The 19,760-nt window shown below is 36.8% G+C and overlaps 1 protein-coding gene across 1 annotated transcript; it reads right to left on the bottom strand.

Annotated features, from left to right (window-relative positions):
• Positions 1-562: 562 nt before the first annotated feature.
• LOC144437572 (ribosome biogenesis protein bop1-B-like) lies at positions 563-18,885 on the bottom strand. The gene is made up of 13 exons (XM_078126534.1): positions 18,643-18,885; positions 17,497-17,676; positions 14,482-14,676; positions 13,963-14,114; positions 12,623-12,839; positions 11,568-11,780; positions 10,302-10,463; positions 8,890-9,040; positions 8,131-8,450; positions 4,749-4,934; positions 3,969-4,071; positions 2,528-2,720; positions 563-1,709 (listed from the first exon to the last, which is right to left on the bottom strand). The coding sequence occupies exons 1-13, from the start codon at positions 18,718-18,720 to the stop codon at positions 1,556-1,558; spliced, it is 2,304 nt and encodes a 767-aa protein (XP_077982660.1). The 5' UTR covers positions 18,721-18,885; the 3' UTR covers positions 563-1,555.
• Positions 18,886-19,760: the final 875 nt, after the last annotated feature.

The raw sequence follows: 19,760 nt of genomic DNA, 5'->3' as shown, positions 1-19,760 counted from the left end.
TGATGTTGGTTGAGAACTAGTAGAGGGGCCTTCAGTGAGAAGGGAGTGCTCACTCATGGAACAACAAAATCGAAAAACAAACAACAATATGAGACGGAAATAGAGGTAAATAAAGCTGTATTCGTACATGAGATTTTAATCAGATTGTACTGTACCGTGTATGAATGGGGTTGGCATGCAAATTTATGGAACCTCATCTTTGTACTAAATTTGAATGAGATTGGTATATGAATGTTAGAATTCTCACCATTGTGCACTACTATGGTTGAATGATGGGCTTGGTATGTAAATGGTAGAATTTCACCTTTGTGCCATGTTTAGACGAGTCTGGCATGTGAATAGCTGAACTTTACCTTTGTGCAATGTCCAAAAGGAAAGGTCCAATGGTCTTGGTAAACAGTCATGGTTGTAAGCAAGCAAGGATGTATATGTAAGGATGCTTGTTCAAGCTTCTTCGAATATCAAATATTAATCATAGATTATAGATTTATACACACTTCTCCTCACCATCAAACTGACCACACACATATAAAGTTAAAAACAGACATTTGTAGACTGTTTATTTCGTTTGGTAAGGCCTTGTCAAAAATAAGTTCATATACATGTATAGATCTACACAGAATCAATTCAAGTTGGACATTACAGTTTCTGTATAATAGGTATTATACTATGCATGAGCCAAATTCAACAAAAAATATGGAATATATACTCTGGTCGTTCTACATCATGACAATGCAAGTCTATGTCTCGACAACGTGTGTCTACATCATTGGTTCTGCTGTTTTTGAAATATGAATCAGACGCTCATAAGTGACATTACTTTCCCTGTTCTTTTTTTTATATTACTGTCGACAGTATAATTATATTAGTCCCCAATATTTTTCTTCATTCAACTGGAAAATACTTGTGACCTAAGGGTTGTCACTACTTCATCTTAGGTCACTCGTATTCTCCTTGGCTGAACGAAGAAAAACTATTGGGGAATAGCATCTAAAAGTTTATATATTTTACTATGAGGAAATCAAAAGTTGTATTCAACTTGAGGAGAGTAGGGTCAGTGAAACATCCATGTATATGATGGGTATATACATAGCAGACCAAGTGTTCACATGGCATAAAATCAGGCCATCGTGTTCGGTACAATCAGGTTATCTTTACAACTTGAGTACTTGATGCTACAAAACTGTAAATACTCTACATCAATTTGAAACATTGTTGCACAATTCTGTCAATGCTTATATGATAGCTTGAACTACTTTGTGAAGTCAAACAATTCCATAGTATTGTATGGTATAGGTGGAAAGCCAAAGGTTACATAGGGTAGAGCTGTTCATTCTGTTTGAAGTCTTACAGTGCAATCTGCTGCATGAAAGGCCAAAGGTTACATAGAGTAGAACTGACAGTCTGTTCAGTGAATTCTGATTGTGCTGTCTGCAGTCGTGCGTGACGGTCAAAAGTTACATAGGGTATACAGCTGACTTCCTCCTTGGTGAATGAATTGATTGTGCTACTGTGCACATGCAGCACTGAAGGTCAAAGGTTACATTGGGTACAGCTAGGTGAAGAGTCTGATTGTGTTGTCTGCACCACTGGAGAATAGCCATGGCTGTGTTGGATGAAATTGACAGTCCAGCACTCCCAGGTCATTCGTGATTACGTGTCCTTTCATCACCTTGACTGGAACTATAAGAGGGTTCTGCATCAAATCACTGAAATGAATACAAGACATCGCTTGTCAATATTAAAACAACATCTTAGTGGACTATAATGTACCAAAATATCACACTGTGTATTAAAGTTACTTATAGGGAAAGGACACCTTGTGAATTAAACGTGGATGTTAAAGTGGCCATATGGATGAGAATTGGGGTATTTATTTTGGATTTTCAATTTACAAAACAACTTTACTATGTTTTTCTACTTGAAAAAAACAATGTGAAATACTATATACCAAGACCTTGTTTGTAACTCAATAAATTGCAAACCATTAAAAATATGTGTAAAATTTTTGTTATTGTGTGTACAATAACAAATTTTTTACAATGTTTGCATCTTTTTGCAATTAATTGAGCAACAAACAAGGACTTGGTGTATGTTATTTCACATTGTTTTTTCAAGTAGAAAAACATACTAGTAAAGTTGTTTCATAAATTAAAAGTCCAAAATAAATACTCATCCATATGGCCACTTTTAAACAAGATCAAATGTGTTGGTTTCATTTACTTTCATTTGTCAGTAGAGCATTGGCATCAAACGGAAAACTCAGGCAGAAGTGACATACAGGCTTTGCGCATATCATTTACTGCTTGTAATGTTACACAACTACAATAAACAGCAGAAGTAGTTAACTACACATTTAACAGAGATGTCACTTCTGCCTCGTTCAGCTCTGAACTGGCAAGTGAAACCAAAAATATTGTATTTAAACATCTACATTTTTATTAACCATAGTGAATTCCCAAGGTATCCTATCCATTTTAAATTATAAAGTCTCCATGATTGAAAACTTTGTATAAAGTCCACCTACCTAAACACCATGCCGTGACATACAATGACTGAACCATCATCTGATGCTGAAGCAAACAGCGGGTATGATCTGTGATAACAGACTTGACGGATAGCTTTACGATGATGTCGTAGAGTCTGGTAAGGTTTGGTGGACAGATCTAAATCAAACCATGGCAGTTTGGCGTCATAACTACCAATTATTAAATTGTCACCTGGCAAAGATAACAAAAAGATTGTAATTTTAATTGAAACTTGATGACATCACAGCTATTCAGAGAGGAACTTAATGACATCATAGGTACACAGTAACTTGACATCATAGGTACATGTACACTGTAATTTGATGACATCATAGGTACAAAGTAACTTGACATAGGTACACTGTAACTTGATGACATCATAGGTACAGTAACTTGATGACACCATAGGTACACAGTAACACTGTAACTTGACGACATCATAGGTACACTGTAACTTGACGACATCATAGGTACACTGTAACTTGATGACATCATAGGTACACTGTAACTTGACGACATCATAGGTACACTGTAACTTGATGACATCATAGGTACAGTAACTTGATGACACCATAGGTACACAGTAACACTGTAACTTGACGACATCATAGGTACACTGTAACTTGAGGACATCATAGGTACACTGTAACTTGATGACATCATAGGTACACTAACTTGACGACATCATAGGTACACTGTAACTTGACGACATCATAGGTACACTGTAACTTGATGACATCATAGGTACAGTAACTTGATGACATCATAGGTACACTAATTTTCTGACATAGGTACACTGTAACTTGATGACATCATAGGTATACAGTAACTTGATGACATCATAGGTACACTGTAATTTTCTGACATAGGTACACTGTAACTTGATGACATCATAGGTATACAGTAACTTGATGACATCATAGGTACACTAATTTTCTGACATAGGTACACTGTAACTTGATGACATCATAGGTATACAGTAACTTGATGACATAATAGGTACACTGTAACTTGATGACATCATAGGTACACTGGAACATGATGACATCACAGGTAGACACTGTAGTACTATGACAGCACACATACAGAAATGACTACATAGGTCTGCTGTCAAAAATCAAGCTCTAAATGTTAAGTTAGGGTTTACATTTTGTATCAAACCTTCTTTAGACATATCATTTGTTCTGGTATACCAACATTCATTTACAGAGATTACATAGTACACATCTTTTACTCTACAATGTTGGAATTCTCCACCACTCATGTATTGATGTCTTCAAGTGTCGGGACTTTCAAAAGTGGTGAAAATGAAAACTATTTTTATGACGATAACTTTCCATACAGGCTAGATCTGTAGAACCATTAGATAGAACAGTGCTGTGAATTGTAACACTGCAAGTACATCTATTATGTGGTAACTGTGAAACCTTTACAACTTACCACTTGGATGGATTGCCATACTAGACACCCACTTGACATTGGTCAATAATTTCTTGGTTAATTCTTGTTTCAAGAGATTGTACACTCGGACAAATTTCTGAGTCTGAAAATATGAAAGTACATAACAATGGTATTAACGCAAACTATGAAAGAGAAATCTATGAAAAAAAACCTTTGAATTGCTTGTGTGTTATAACCTTTGTGAATAATGTGCTCTACCAAAGTGATGAACATTTTTTTTATCTATGGCCTAATATCAGAATGTCTACTTTGATACCATCACACCCTAAATTGCAGTAGGGATGAGATTAATAGTTCAATGTAGAATAAAAACTGATGTTCTTTTACTTTGGAGGTGGTGTGTGTGTGTGTGTGTGTGTGGGGGGGGTTGTTCAAGTCATTTTATTAGTTCTAATCTTACAATTTACAAAAATGATTTTACTTTTAATGAATCTGTAGTGTACCCCTAAATACAAATATCTGGGGTGCTCTGGTCACTTCATTCAATAACAGGTCATATTTTGAGTAACAAAATATTAACCAATGCACTACACACAATTTGATAAGCTGAGAACTTTTGACTTCCAACGGTCAGTCTGTTCATTCTATGATAATTAGTGCTGTTTACTACAATCATGTCATAAAGCTTTACCAGGCATACTCTAGTTTTTCGCTAATGCAGAACAGGTGATCCTTTGCTTTCACTACAAATATTTGAAAACAATGCAGTTGAAGACTTACACATAGAGAGAAAAAAAATTAATATTGTCTTTAACTTACAGCCACAAAGAGGAAAGGTCTGATTGGATGGAAACGAACACACTGGACCAATCCTTTAGGTTTACGGAACGGATTCTGTGTTCTTCTCTTTGTTAATTGGTGTATTAACACCTGTGTAGAGTTCCCTTGTGGTTGAACAGTGGCAAAATAATCGCCTCTACCATGCCAAGATACTTCCTTCACAGACTGCATGTATGCAAGAGATAAAATAAGATTATAGTTCAGACAATACCTTAAACAGTGCAGTGGAAATAGCAGTCACCCAAAATCTCTGCTGGGACTCATTCTTATTTATCAGAAACAAGGCCTTACCTAGAGCTGGGGGAGGGGTCTAATAAAGAATTGTGATTGCTAATGTGTAGTTGGCCAAAAACAAAAATAAGGTTGTTTCTGGTCACATCACTTAAATACCCTCGCGGCGGTCTTTTTTTTCCATATTCGTCCAACCCATGCAGTCTGCAGATCCGTGGGGAAACACAAAAATAACCCTCCCTACCGTGAAGACAACTGCAAAGCCAATCATGAACAAGCAAATGACATCAGCCCCATAGATACACATGCTCTAAAGTACTAAACATTACAATTCTGCCGATGCTAAAAGTAACACCTTTTAGCACCTTCTTACACCTGTACCCATATGGTGAATAACGCCACCAGCCTATGCTTTGGGGCTATGTGTAAATAAAACTTGTTTGTCTAAACTAAGCATCTTGCTGGAACTCGTTCACACCTCTCAATCCGATAATGGTCAGTAGTTGTACCTCACATCACAGACAAGAAACTGTGTTCCTTGTCTGTGCTCAGATGTTGTACCATGGCTCACAGTCCTGCTTGCAGACGGTGCACGCGTTTCGCTCAACACCGTCCTACGAAAAGTAACCGTCCTATAGCGAGTGCGAAAACAAAATACTTTCGCACCAATAACAAAATAATTACATATAATTTTTTTTATAAAGCTATCAAATATTAGCAATCGGTCGAATATGTACTCATTTTACATCTTTTTGACGATAGTAGTCGCTGGTACGATCACAAAAGGTGTCGAAATCGGAACTTTTCCAGTTCCGACTGATTTCAAAGTCCCGCCTTACAAACTCCGCCACATTTGATCGGGCGTCCGCTTGGGCATAAATTTTACGATTGAACTTGTGATTTCGGGATTTCTGGTCCTCCGGACTGGGACTAGTAGTTTTGTAGCCAATGCGAGGTAAAATTACTAAATAGTCGATTTATTGCTGATATTTGAACACAGATGCGTTAAATCTTTAGTTACTACTATACTAGCATTTCAGGTAAGCCCAGGTTTCACAACTGTCTCTTTGTAGGCGACTTACTCCGTATGCAAGCAGGGCGACATGGACCCTCAGACCACTAGTGGTCAACCGGTCTGAGATGGATCATAGACCCTACGAAATGGATGTAGCCTAGTAGAAATGTCTGTATTTGTGAACAGTAAGGAATGTCTCTCAGATAGACTGTGTCCATGACTGTACAATGTTGTGTCAATCAAGGCCTCTTCGCAGGTTTGTGAAAATGATGCTGGGGACTAATCTCCATTTCAAAAAGGGAAGTTTTTCTAACTGAAAAAGGTGTTTGTCCTGAATGTTCGATAACTTGCATTTCCGTCATTTTCTCGTCTCTGTTAATTTTAGCGACGAAGGGATATGATATTCCATAGAACGCCTTTTGTTTTATCAATTACAAACAATAGCATGTGAAGGGCGATATAATGTTGCCTTGTCCGAGAAACGGGAAGTACACTAGCTGTTTTCACTTCACTGCTCACACTTACATTGAAGAGCTATGTAGTCAGTAATCTTGGCTAGTCTATTCTATTGTCAAACAGAATTTTCCCTCAAATTCAACATCACTGTCAGAATATATTCGAGAAAGGTTTACAACATTTAAACTTTATTCATCCTGGATCCAATAGCAAGTGTACATTCTTTGATCACGGATTTGCGAGTGCAAAACATTATAAAACTTAAAAGCACGGGACTGCAATTTTGTGTTCCTTGTCTGTGTAACCTCAGATCACTGAAAATATTCATTAGTGGTCTGAGTCTGAGTTGGAACACATCTCCGTTTATAGTGCTAGTTGTGTGTATGCACTAAGCCGTTTCAATATAATAATCATATGGATGTTTTATTTTCAACATCACGCAAACCATTGGCCTCTTTTCATGGTAGCGATTAGTCTATCTGCTAGACCTCGGATGTTCTTCCGATACAATACGACACATGACCGAACATCGCTATCGAGGATGGAACATCCAAGGCAAGCCCTCACTGCGAACTTCGTTCGCTTATAGTAATTAGTATCGAAAGAAAGCACGAACATCTAGCAGCAAGATTAGGTAGCGATTTGACAGACGCCAACAAAATCGAATTTTAGACTCTAATGTTACTCTTCGCACGTACAGAGTACTTTTTATAGGATAATATCATAAAAAGTGAATCACAGCAAGCATCTAACCTAGAGTCTAAAATCAGATTTTATCCGATAATGGATATTTGTGTAATGTCGCGTCTTCATGGGGTCAGGTGTAAAAAAGACGGGTCAAAGTTTGGAAATGTGCACTCAGAGAACTGCGACACAACTGCTGACAGAGAGTTCTCAAATCATATTTCAGAGCTAAGGTGGCTATTGTCCTGCGTGTTCATTATAAAGCGGCCAAGTTCGCGTCACAATTTGTAAAATAACGCTACGACATTATACTAAACAATAAAGAATAAATAAGCCTTTGAAGTTTCTGTGTCTCCTACTATAAATACTTCCTATGAATCTGGCCACAGCTACTCATGTCCTAGTCTAGCTGCTAGACCTCAGGTGTTATTCCGAATTTACAATACGACAAGGATGGGCGTTCGCCGTCACAGCGAACTTCGTCGGGAGAAGCCCGAACGTCTAGCAGCAAGACAACCTCTTTCTATAGTGGTCTGAGCGCACCATGCATACAATGAAAAGATGGAAAAGAAGATTATGCAAATACCCGACACTTCTTTATTTATGTTGATATAGATGATGAGGCCAATTAACACATTTCTAACAGCTTAGCATATTAACTAACCTCGGATTTTCGAGGTTGGGAAGTTCTCAATTGGTCATACTTTAGCATCGGAGAGAATTATAATGATAAAAAGAAATGTAACTGTCATAAATAGTAGATTTAGTGACAGGTTTGTTGAGAATAAAAAAAACCTTGCCTGTCTGTCAGGCAGACAGGCATGTGTAGGCATGTATAGGCAGGCAGACAGGGCAGGCAGACAGGGCAGACAAACAGGCAGACAGACAGACAGACAGACTGGTGGATATTTCAAGCTCCGAGTCAATACTTCATGTACACCAACTGTGTGAAAACAACTAATTTTCTTTACTCACCTTTGGATGTTGTATCGTTAATCTAAACCCTGTATCATACATATCACTTTCTGCTGTCAACCAATCAACTAATTTCTTCTTTTGTTCTGTCTCCTCTATTGGTTCGTAGTTCTCAATCACGTTGTCTGTGCCAGAAACTAGAAGTTTGTCCCCAAGTCCAGTATTGACAATGTGGACTTTGTTTTCCACTACTATTGCTATGAGAGTAAGTGTTGTGTTTGGACACCAAGACACACACTGCACTGGACCATTCACTTTGATAGTTTTCACACACCTGGCCGACGTCACCTCCCAAAGTCTCACTGTACCATCATCTGAACCTGTAAGATATCCATTAATCTTGTTTAAGGGGAACAACAGCAAGACTGGCTTTATCTCAACTGTATTTTTTTTAATGCCTACAGGACTCAGAAAAGTTATTTTCACCAATCCACAGGCATAGACAGACACACACACACACACACATTCATTCATTCATTACTTCTCTTGATTTGATTAAAAGATTATGGTACATGTATATTTTATGTGCTGACCTTAATAGCAAAAATGTACCATACTACAGTTAAACCCCTCTCAATATCCATAATGAACTTTTTAATTCTCCTTGAAATATACCGTGAAAACACTACTGAAGACAATGCTTACCACACACTTGAAAGTTACATTTATGTTATATAAAGACATGATTTGAAATATATTTAACACTGGTGATTATTGATATAAATTAACTTATTCATCTCAATCATTTTGTTTACTTACCTGAAGCCAGCCACTGTCCAGACAAATCAACACTAATTGTTCTGATAAGTTTGGTATGACCTTTATAAACCAGTGCTTGTGTTGTAGGGAAAGGTTGTAAATCTTTAGGTTTGGGTAACTTAGGTATCAGATCCTCAGGGTTCACATGAACCTATATAAATTGTCAAACAACAACATAAAGTAATATGAGATGAGATGAGCTCCATTTACATATAGTACTGGATATTCACAGTTAAAATATTTTTAAACAGGTCTAAAAAAAAATAGTTTGGTTCCGGTTACCTGACCCCCACCTAGTTTTTCACACTGACCCTAAACTTTGTTTTGACGTATTTGAGAAAAAAAATAAAATCACGAAAAATTGTGAAGTCTTGCAAGAAATACTGGATGCAGAAACTGATATCAGCTTAAAAAGACAATATAAAATTGTTCTCCCAATCTGTAATGGCTGTACATCTGATGGGAACAAACCAATAACACAGAGACCATATGGAAAACAAGGAAAACATACAAACAGAAAAATGTACAAAAAATAAAATAAAAAATCTACCTACCCCACCTATTCTAAAATTGAGTGTAATCAGAACCACATAATTTTTTTTTTGTTAGGCCTCACAAAAAAAATATCATCAACACGTTTTTTTTAAGAATATTATAATCATTTGCATGATTCACATTTATTGACCTTTGAACTCCTACATGTCTGATTAGTGTGTCAACTATTAGTCTTTCATACGACCTTGAATCTGAGCACAAAAGTTGTCAAACAAAAGCTGTGGATGACAGGTACATCTGGTACACAAGCCCTTGACAGAGACTTTGGCATTATGTGACTGGTGGTCACTTTTAAAGTTAACAGAATTGCCCAAGGGTCTAGCAGCCAAACTATAACATCGGTATATTTATAGTAAATACTAATATCATTGACAGAAGTGAAATAACAAGTCATAGAAAAATGTTGGATGAAAATTCAAATTTGGATAAGAAATACCATTGTCTGGCATAGCTATATAAAATGTTGGTCCTGAACAAAAGAAAGTTGTGGTTCCACTGGTAATTCAAGAACTTGGGAATCACTTATGGGCCTTTAAGGACACTCATAAAATGGAAAAAAATGCCCTCTCATTTTGTGTTGTCTTGGAAACAAGTGCACATTAACTTAAAACTGTTATGTGTTGTCATGGGTACAAGAGAACAACTTGCTGTCATTCTGTGTCATCTTGGAAACAAGTGTAAATTAATTTATCCCTGTTATGTGTTATCATGGGTACAAGAGAACAACTTGTCCTCATTCTGTGTTGTCATGGAAACAAGTGTAAATTAATTTATCACCATTTTGTATTGTCATGGACACTACTGATCAACACATCTTCATTTTGTGTCGTCATAGAAACAACCACAGAGAATCTTACCCTCATTTTCTGTTGCCTTGGACACAGATACAGATCCAGACACCTTTCAAATCGTTCTCTCACATATCGTGAATAAGCTGGTACTTTTCGAAGACAGTCATATTTCTTGGGTAAAAAGTTGGTTCTCCTGTCCTCTGGCTCCTCTGCCTCCCAAGTTATAATCTGAAGGTTGTAAAAAAGAAAAGAGTTGAAATATATCATTACAGTACGTGAATTAGTTTAAACTGAAGAAATCAATCGGAGTAACCTGTTACTTGATAGAGGGTTTTGGAAAACCCTGGATATGTATAGAAAATAATATGTAAATTTATCAGTTATGAACAAATTCCCATCACCCTTGACCTTGGCGTGTCATAAAGCTAAAACAGGAAGCATTTACCAGAAGATTTTTAATAACTTATACATTTTATGATCAAAGCTGATAATTCAACAAGCTGCTGTTGTTTTACTCATGAGATAAGAAAACCTTTACTGGTGACCACAACAAGATTGTGATTGAGAAGAGAGTTTTGTTTATGAATCACCTTTTTCAGACACCCCCAATAATTCATGCTGTGTTCTGCAGTATAATTAGGTGTTGATCCCTAAAAATTTTCTTCATTCAACCAAGGAATATATGAGTGACCTAAGGGTCCTTTGTCACTACTCGTCTAGAAACTCATAGAGACAACCCTTGGGTCACAAGTATTTTCTGGTTGAATGGAGAATAACATAATTATACCAGTGCCAGTAATATCAAAGAAAAATCGGGGAAAGTAATGACAATTTTGAACGTTTTGACTCATATTTTGGTCACAACAGAACCAGTGACATAGACACGCGTTGTCGTGACATAGATATGCATTGTCGTGACATAGAGTATATATTCCATATTTTTTGTTCAACTTGGCTCATGCATGGTATAAGTGTTGTTATCTATCAAGTAAAATCACAACTTCAACTTCAACTTACCAAACAATTCACTTTTGATGTAAATGTATATGTTGTTATAACATTCAGTCTGCTGGTGGACCCTTTCTGTTTTTGCTACACATATAATGATCATTCGGTTTCTTGGTCGACACAATAACTTATGCTACACATACATTACTATAGGTGCTTGTGAGAGTCAATTGAATTTCTTGTTCTATTTTAAAGTGACACACTAGTGACTCGTGGTGACAAAGGCCCCTTAGGTCATTCATATTTTCCTTGGCTGACCAAAGAAAAATGTTGAGAAATAACACTAATTTCACATATCTGAAGCATAGGTTAATTTCTCTGTACCTCTTCTTCTGTTGGTAGATATTCTGGTGGTGGGTTGTAAGACTCTTCGTGTCCAGGAAGTTTCAACTTTGGTGCTGGCATATGCATATTAAGTCTTTTACTTAGTTTGACCTGGTCATCGTTGTCCCATAACATATAGTAATCTGGCTTGTCTTGTTTCTTTTTACTGGGTTTCAACCATCCCATTCGCATAGCATGAACCAGCCTACCAACCTAAATGGTCACACACAAAACAATCATTGGAAGAACTTTAATACATGTAGATATCATATATCATATTTAAGGAGAGCAAAATTCCAGACCAGTCGGATCTGAACATATAGGCTGCAAACTCTGCATTCAGAAGACACACAAGTGAATAAAACAAGTCGACATGTGCTTCACATTTGTGGAATAGGCTGCCACTGTCACTCCGTTTGAGTGAGGATATTAGCGTTTTTAAGTCGAATCTTAAAACATACCTTTTATTATATGAATGACTATTTTATTACTGGCAGATTCCTCTATTGTGTTTTATATCTTTTTTTATTGCCTTTTTGTCGTAGCATTGTAAGGCGCTTTGAGATGTTTTTATATGGAATTGTTAACTTTTTAAGAAATAAATATTATTATTATTAAGTCATCTCATGTTAATCCACAGGGAACAACCCCTGTGACAACTTTGGATTAAAGCAAACACATTTCTTAAAGGGGAACGCCACTCTAGGAAATGCACACTGAATATTCATGAGAGCTGCTTTACACTGTTAGCGTAAAGGCACTCAGGATTCATGAATATTCAACGTGCAACTTGAATACATTATTTCCACTGACTCCCATAATGCAATCGCCCACAGCGAATATACCATATACGGGCATAAGATCAACTTGATGATTCTCTGAAATCGCAAGTAATTGTAGGTGATGTCAAATCATGAAATGACTCTCCAGAACCCATAGTTTATTAAAATGTCTCTATTTCCTGGCATGACTTTCCCCTGTAACATGGACAACAATCCAAGTTAGTCCAACATCAATCTAAATTTCAGGTTTGTTAAAACTATATGAACCCATACCTTTTCTTTCTCCAATAAAGATGGTATAAAGCTACGTTTATCAGCTGGTCTCCTAGTAACAGGATGAATCATGGTTTCATTGGTAAAGAAATCTACATACGGTTCATACATATTTGTCTCAGAAGGCATTCTTCCTTTCTCTATTCTTTCAATCAAGTCTATCTCTTCATCTGTCAAAACAACATCTTTCCCAGTCATTTTATCTTTTACTGTGTTCCTGTCAAGAAAATACAAAAAGAAAGTTAACTCATTCCACTATGATTTTCATACAAAAGTTAAGTGGGCTAGACCAATATTGGCAATAATGGAAAGGGCAGTTTTCTCTCCAGGGCCATTTAAGCAGGTTTAACATGTTGGAATGTTGGGAAGAAGGGAATTCATCTGCATAACAAAATATTCAATACATATGCAAATTAACTGTGCGTGTTAGGTAAGTTTCTGGAGAGAATACTGATTTTGAGACCCAGTCAAAGTTATGAAAGTACTTCTGGGTGTACTCTGGGAAGGCTGATGCTATAGTTCTTTCCACAACAGTCTTGCAATGTTCCATGGTCATAGTTTTTAGTTGTGACTGTAATTCTGCGATGTAAGAGTGGTCCCAGTCCTCCCATATTACCCTGCCTGTTGATCACATTTCAATCATCTGTAAGCTGTTCATCATTGCATGGATCCTATTACAAATTACATGTCGTGCAGGTGGGCGTGCTTTCTTACATGCTGTGCCAGCCCCCAGCTGTGAAATAAATTACCACTGGCATTACAGCAAAAAACCATGGCTAACACCTTCAGAAAAAAATTAAAAACCCATCCAATCTCCAGAGTCTCTCCTCTCCTCTCAACCAGGGAGTCATTTGTTTGAAAACAATGAATACAAATTCATCAAAACAGGATAAACTTCCCACAATGTCTGTAAATTTTACATCATACTGGAAATTTGCACTCTCAAATTGATTGCTTGATTGCTTGATTGACTGGAAATCTACACTCTCAAACTGATTGCTTGCTTGATTGATTGATTGATTGACTGATTGATTGATTGATTGACTGGAAATTTACACTCTCAAACTGATTGCTTGATTGCTTGATTGATTGATTGATTGACTGGAAATTTACACTCTCAAACTGATTGCTTGATTGATTGCTCGCTTGATTAATTGATTGCTTGACTGATTGATCAATTGATTAGTTGATTTGATTGATTCCTAATCACTGTTCAAGTGTTGATATATTATTTGATACACAAGTCAATATTGTGACATGGGGGTTACAAACCAAAGAAATGCTTTGTTCTTCAAACTCTTGTAAATTTTACATTCACAGCACTATTTCATTTCACCTACCAATATTCTGGGTTTTCCATTCTGTTGAGAAATTCATCTAACTGGTCACCTTTCACTGGTTTTATTATTTTCTTTCCGTCTAAATCATACCCTATGTGGAGATAGTCATCATACCATTGCATTGGAATATTGCCTACAGTGTTACGGATATCCTGTAATAATGAAACAAATAACACATTGGAATATTGCCTACAGTGTTACGGATATCCTGTAATAATGAAACAAATAAGACACTGGAATATTGCCTACAGTGTTACAGATATCCTGTAATAATGAAGCAAATAACACACTGGAATATTGCCTACAGTGTTATGGATATCCTTTAATAATGCAACAAATAACACATCTGAATATCACAACATAACTATAAAGAGAGAATCACACATTTTACTAATCACAACATAAATACACACATATTTGACATGTATTTCAGCCAATCAAGGCATAGAGATATTTATTTAAACCAATCACAGCACAGAAAGACATGTATTTCAGCCAATCAAGGCTACCTGTACGTACCTCTTCATCTGATGAATCCTCTTCATATTCATCTTTGACCTCAGTCGTGTCTGCTTCTAATTCATTCAAATTGTCAGTCCCATTATTATTCTGTGTCTTGTTAGAATCAAGTGTCCTTTTTAACATCGTGTTTATTTCACTATCTGCTACTTTATCCTCTGTATCATCATCATCATCACTCTGTTTTTCAGAATCCTAAGATGTAAATCAAGGTACATGTAGTTACAATTTCTTTCTTGAGTTTTTCTACACCCCCCCCCCCACCCACCAGATATTGGGAGCCAATGAAGACAATCACAAACTAGGCCGGGGGGTGGGGGGTGCAAGGTTACCCATGGTCAAAATGTGAAAGGGTGTGCTACCACTGAAAAAATCCCACACTGCATTGTAAACATTCATTCAAGTCTAAACTCAACCACAAATCTGCACAGCATTGTTAGACCAAGAAAATAATGTTGGACCCAGTTAGAGTTCACTTCTTTTACCTGAAATATCAGTGTTTTTGCCAAGGTTTGAGAACTCTGGCAACAGAAAGTGGAAAATCGGGCAAAAACATAGATTTCTACTTTTTGAATATCTTGGTAAAAATGAGTTAGGAACTCTAGGTATATACATGTATTCTACCTAAAGTGTACAACATGAAAACAAACACACTAAATATGTACATCCCACCTACCCTAAACAAAGAGTAACACTTCTGCATATACAATGTATTGTTGAAATGGGTAGTACATGTACATACCCCCCCCCACCCCCACCCCACCCATCACCAGCCCCATGGCCATGACGACATTACATGTACATGTAGGTGTTGTATGAAATTCTTAAAAATATATAGTATAATAAGTCTGTTACCTTTTATTTGTATTAGTTCTGAACTCAAGAGTATGAATAATTTACCTAGTATAATTTCGCCTATATCACTTGACACTCTTCAGCTGTTTTAATATATGGGTCAATACATAGACTTAGACAAAAGGAGGGTGTTTTTTAGCTGAATATACTCTAGGTAAATTATTTACGCTAAGTTCTGAATTGATACAAAATATGACTTCAGAGCTAGGAATCAATGTTTTGGTTGTAATGCTGTTGTTCTGTTTTGAAATGACATTGCTGGAGACAACATTCAATATCACTCTAGTCATTACATTACATTAATCATTACATTACATTAAACTAGCCTACCTATAATCTTGAAAGATTAAAGGGCAAGATTAATAGTTCAATGTAGGATGAAAAAAACAAAATTATTTTTCAGTTGCGGGGGAGGGGTTGAACCATTTAGTTCTCATCCAACAAAAAATGATATTACTTTTAATGGATCCCTAAATACAAATATTTATAAAACTGTTGTCAAATTGAGAAATGGAAGAATTTTCGCCATAAATGCATGACACAGTAGTGTCAATGACAGAGCTATTCTTTCCTCACTGCATAAGTAGATTTAGAAATTGATTTACTTTTCAATTTTGGCCAATTTAGTTAAAAGGGGAGTTTGGGGCCTAACTATAAGAATTAAGTTTTTCTTATCCTACATTGAACTATTGATTCCACCCCAGATGTTAAATGCTACTACACTATTTTAAAATGGTAAATTAAAATTTTGATCTCATCCCAGATGTTAAATGATACTACACTATTTTAAAATGGTAAATTAAAATTTTGATCTCATCCCAGGTGTTAAATGATACTACACTATTTTAAAATGGTAAATTAAAATTTTGATCTCACCCCAGGTGTTAAATGATACTACACTATTTTAAAATGGTAAATTAAAATTTTGATCTCACCCCAGGTGTTAAATGCTACTACACTATTCAGGGCTCGAAATTAACGGTAGCCCCGTGTCATTTGGCTACCAAATGTTGACACGGGGCTACTACTTTTCGTATTTGGTAGCCCACTTGGGCTACCGACGTAAACAGTAAGCTGACATGTCAGGCCTTCGTCGTGTCGCTAATATAACCAACACAATACGTTCCCGCTGAACATCGAACGTCAACGCGTCTTACCAATGTGTACGTACGTGGTCTTAAAAATTATATAAAATGTAACAAAATTGTCAACAATACAACCATGGCAACACAGTCTATGACCTACCACACGCATGCACGGCCGCGATGTGTTTGACGTCTACATCGCTACATATTATTCTCTCATGAATATTTATATTTGACAACGATGTTATGACGTCACACCCTGGACACACCATGTGCTGCGATGTCAGCTAATTCAGATACTTCCGGGGTACATTTCGTGATAACAATTCCACAAAAATTGATGAAAAAACATGCGTTTTAATCCGTGAAGCACTTCCTTACGTTGTTAGTACTTGACACGAAGTTGTTGGTTACTGACAGCAGGACCCGTTCACCCATTTTCGGTACGATGTCAATTTTGTCATTTCCGTAATACTCGGCTCGAGTGGTGATGGAATCATAGCCGAAGTCGATGCGTTCATTCACATTTCGGATTTTAATGTAAAACATTTTAGGAAATGCTTGGTTTCAAATGAACGAATATACAGACTGGGAATTACGAAACTCGAATTTCATGCGACGACAACCAGTACGTAATAGATGAGGCTGATGGTATATGACATCGAAACACGGTCTTTTGATGGACTGGTGTAAAATGGTCAAGCAGTCAAGTAGATGAATGGTCATGGTGTGTTCATAGTTTATGCCATATGAGTAATCATAGATACTTGAGACGTTTGTCCTATCATTACAACAGAAATTCATAACTTTATTATCAACCATTTTTACATTGTTAAACAGACATTATAGTCCACATTCAGTGTTGGTAAACCACTGTTGTATGATAACTATGTACACAAATATATGGGGCTACCAGTGAAGGTCATGGGGCTACTGACCTTTATGAATGGTAGCCCACAGGGGCTACCAGGGAGAAAAGTTAATTTCGAGCCCTGCTATTTCAAAATGGTAAATTAAAATTTTAAAATCAAAATGGCAGTTTGGATAATTGTAATAGTAGCGTTAGTCCTCCTACCTTCTCCAAATCAGATTGCTCACTATCCTCATCCTCGCCTTCATCTATTTCTTCTATTTCATCTCCAGAACTATCTTCTAAATCTTCTTCAAGTCCTGAATAGTAACTTTCATCACTGTCACTTTCGTCATCAGAGTCTGACGCAGACTCAGGAGGCTCGTCAACAAACAACTTGTCAAGCTGTAAAATAAACACTTGATTTATTAGTATTAACACAAAGACTCATGTTGACCATAGAGGTACAGATTTTACCACTAAATAAAATCTCTGTGTTGAATAAACATTTATTCCTAACCATGTATGGCTGACTTTCTTATATTTCCTTGCACTACCAAGAGAATGAAGCATGGGTAACCAACATAGATTTGTACTCAAGCTAAATAGTCGTGAGTATTATGTCTAGTTTAGGGCATGGATGAATTATCTTTAGACCTGCTTCCAAACAGAGTACAGGAATCAATTCTGACAATGTCCGTAAACCGAAAAAAAAGAGACACTGTCAAAATCGAGTCCTGACTTACTCCGTCTGCAAGCAGGACTATCGGTATAATAAATTTTATTTTATTTTATGTTATTTTATTTGGCAAAAAAAAATATTCGAAAACCACAAACAAAAAAATGGGATATACAAATGTACATGTACAATATGACAACTATCACATTCACAGAAAAGACAAAAATATATGCCATTGAATACCTTGGCCGAGGATGACACAGTAAAAGTACATCCATGGTTATATTAGGGATAGGATTGGATAAGACTTCCTAGTATAACCATGGGTATTGCGTTCAAAAGGTGGACACGGCCCTTTGTAAGTATAAATTTGTAAGCATAATCACACATTGGTGTTTCAGTCACTTTAAATGTTTGATTAGTATTAAACTATGTACACTGTACAGTAATGTCACATTGTGACATAGTCCTACTTGCAGACTGGACGGTGTACGCGTTTCGGAGAAGGAAGGGACTACTTACGCCGTATCATCGTATGCAAGTAATTGAAGTATTTGTATTGGATGGGCCTGTAGCATGTTGCCCTGAGTTGAAATGCCAATCAAACTACCCTAACTAACATCAATTCTCATCATACGCGATATAACACAAACGTTCACAAAGTATACACAAATTAAAGATGCTGTTTTTACCTGATTATCAGTGCTTTCGGTGAGATCTGTGTTGTCTAGTCGAGCTTTCCGTTTTAGTTTACGTGTTTCCATCGCCATCTTGAGATCCACGTGTGTTGTAAATCGCTCTGGTGTCACCTTCACAAACCAACTAACACCTTTATCAGATACAGATATTTCCCTGGCGTGCTTAGGTTTAGTAAGACAATATTCCAAGTGTTGGATCTGACGTTAAAACCATGAAATTCAGGCAAGTCCGATCACCATGTGTTTAACCCCGACGCACATGTAGAGGGTCGTGCTTTCATGGGTCAAAGGTTGTGCGCATGCTCAGTTTACAATTGGAAACGCAATGAACACTGTGCGCGCAGAACCACGGATCATACATAGACCACAGGGGCACGTGTTATTGCTTAGAATGTCGTTTTCTTAGGAAAATATCGTACGAATCCTGCTGCTACAAATGTATCAATCTCTATACTACAAAGAATATATAGTCAACATGTTGTTATATTTAGTCTGTAGACCTGGGAAACAACAATCTATGAAATATTACACGCCCCTGTGACATACACCACTGAGGACGTACACGTGATCACCCGAACACAGGGGCACGTATCATTGCTTAGATTGTTGTTTTCCTAAGAATACTATCACATTAATCCTGGTACTACAACTGTATCAATACACTCTACTATGATACACCTTTTTAGGTACAATTTTGATATACTAACAGGTTATATTATAGCTGCAATAATTGTAGCGTTTTGCTGCGATTTTGAGGGGGTTTTCGTCTGTTTTGGCGACTTTTTAAGTTTTGGTGTTTAACCCGCATCAAACAGTGGTGTATGGCGAATGATGAATTACATTAATATTTGGTGAACGTGAATTGATATCTGGAGAAACTGGTGAAGATGATGAATTAGAGTTTTTTACTTCCTGGTGAATGGTGATCTAAGAGTGGTATAAATCACCCCCTCCCCCCTCACTGGTAGGGCAAAGGCGTCTCAGTCCACTAAATACACGAGACAAGTGGTCTGGGCTTCAATAAGCTGAACTCACAATGCTATACTTATGAGGCTAGGCTGTAGGCAAGAAATACTACATGCCCTTATCCATCCGTGCCGTGTACATCACTG

Source organism: Glandiceps talaboti, chromosome 7 (genome assembly GCF_964340395.1).
Source record: "Glandiceps talaboti chromosome 7, keGlaTala1.1, whole genome shotgun sequence".
Taxonomy (NCBI): Eukaryota; Metazoa; Hemichordata; class Enteropneusta; family Spengelidae; genus Glandiceps; species Glandiceps talaboti.
This window is presented reverse-complemented; position numbering and strand designations above follow the sequence as displayed.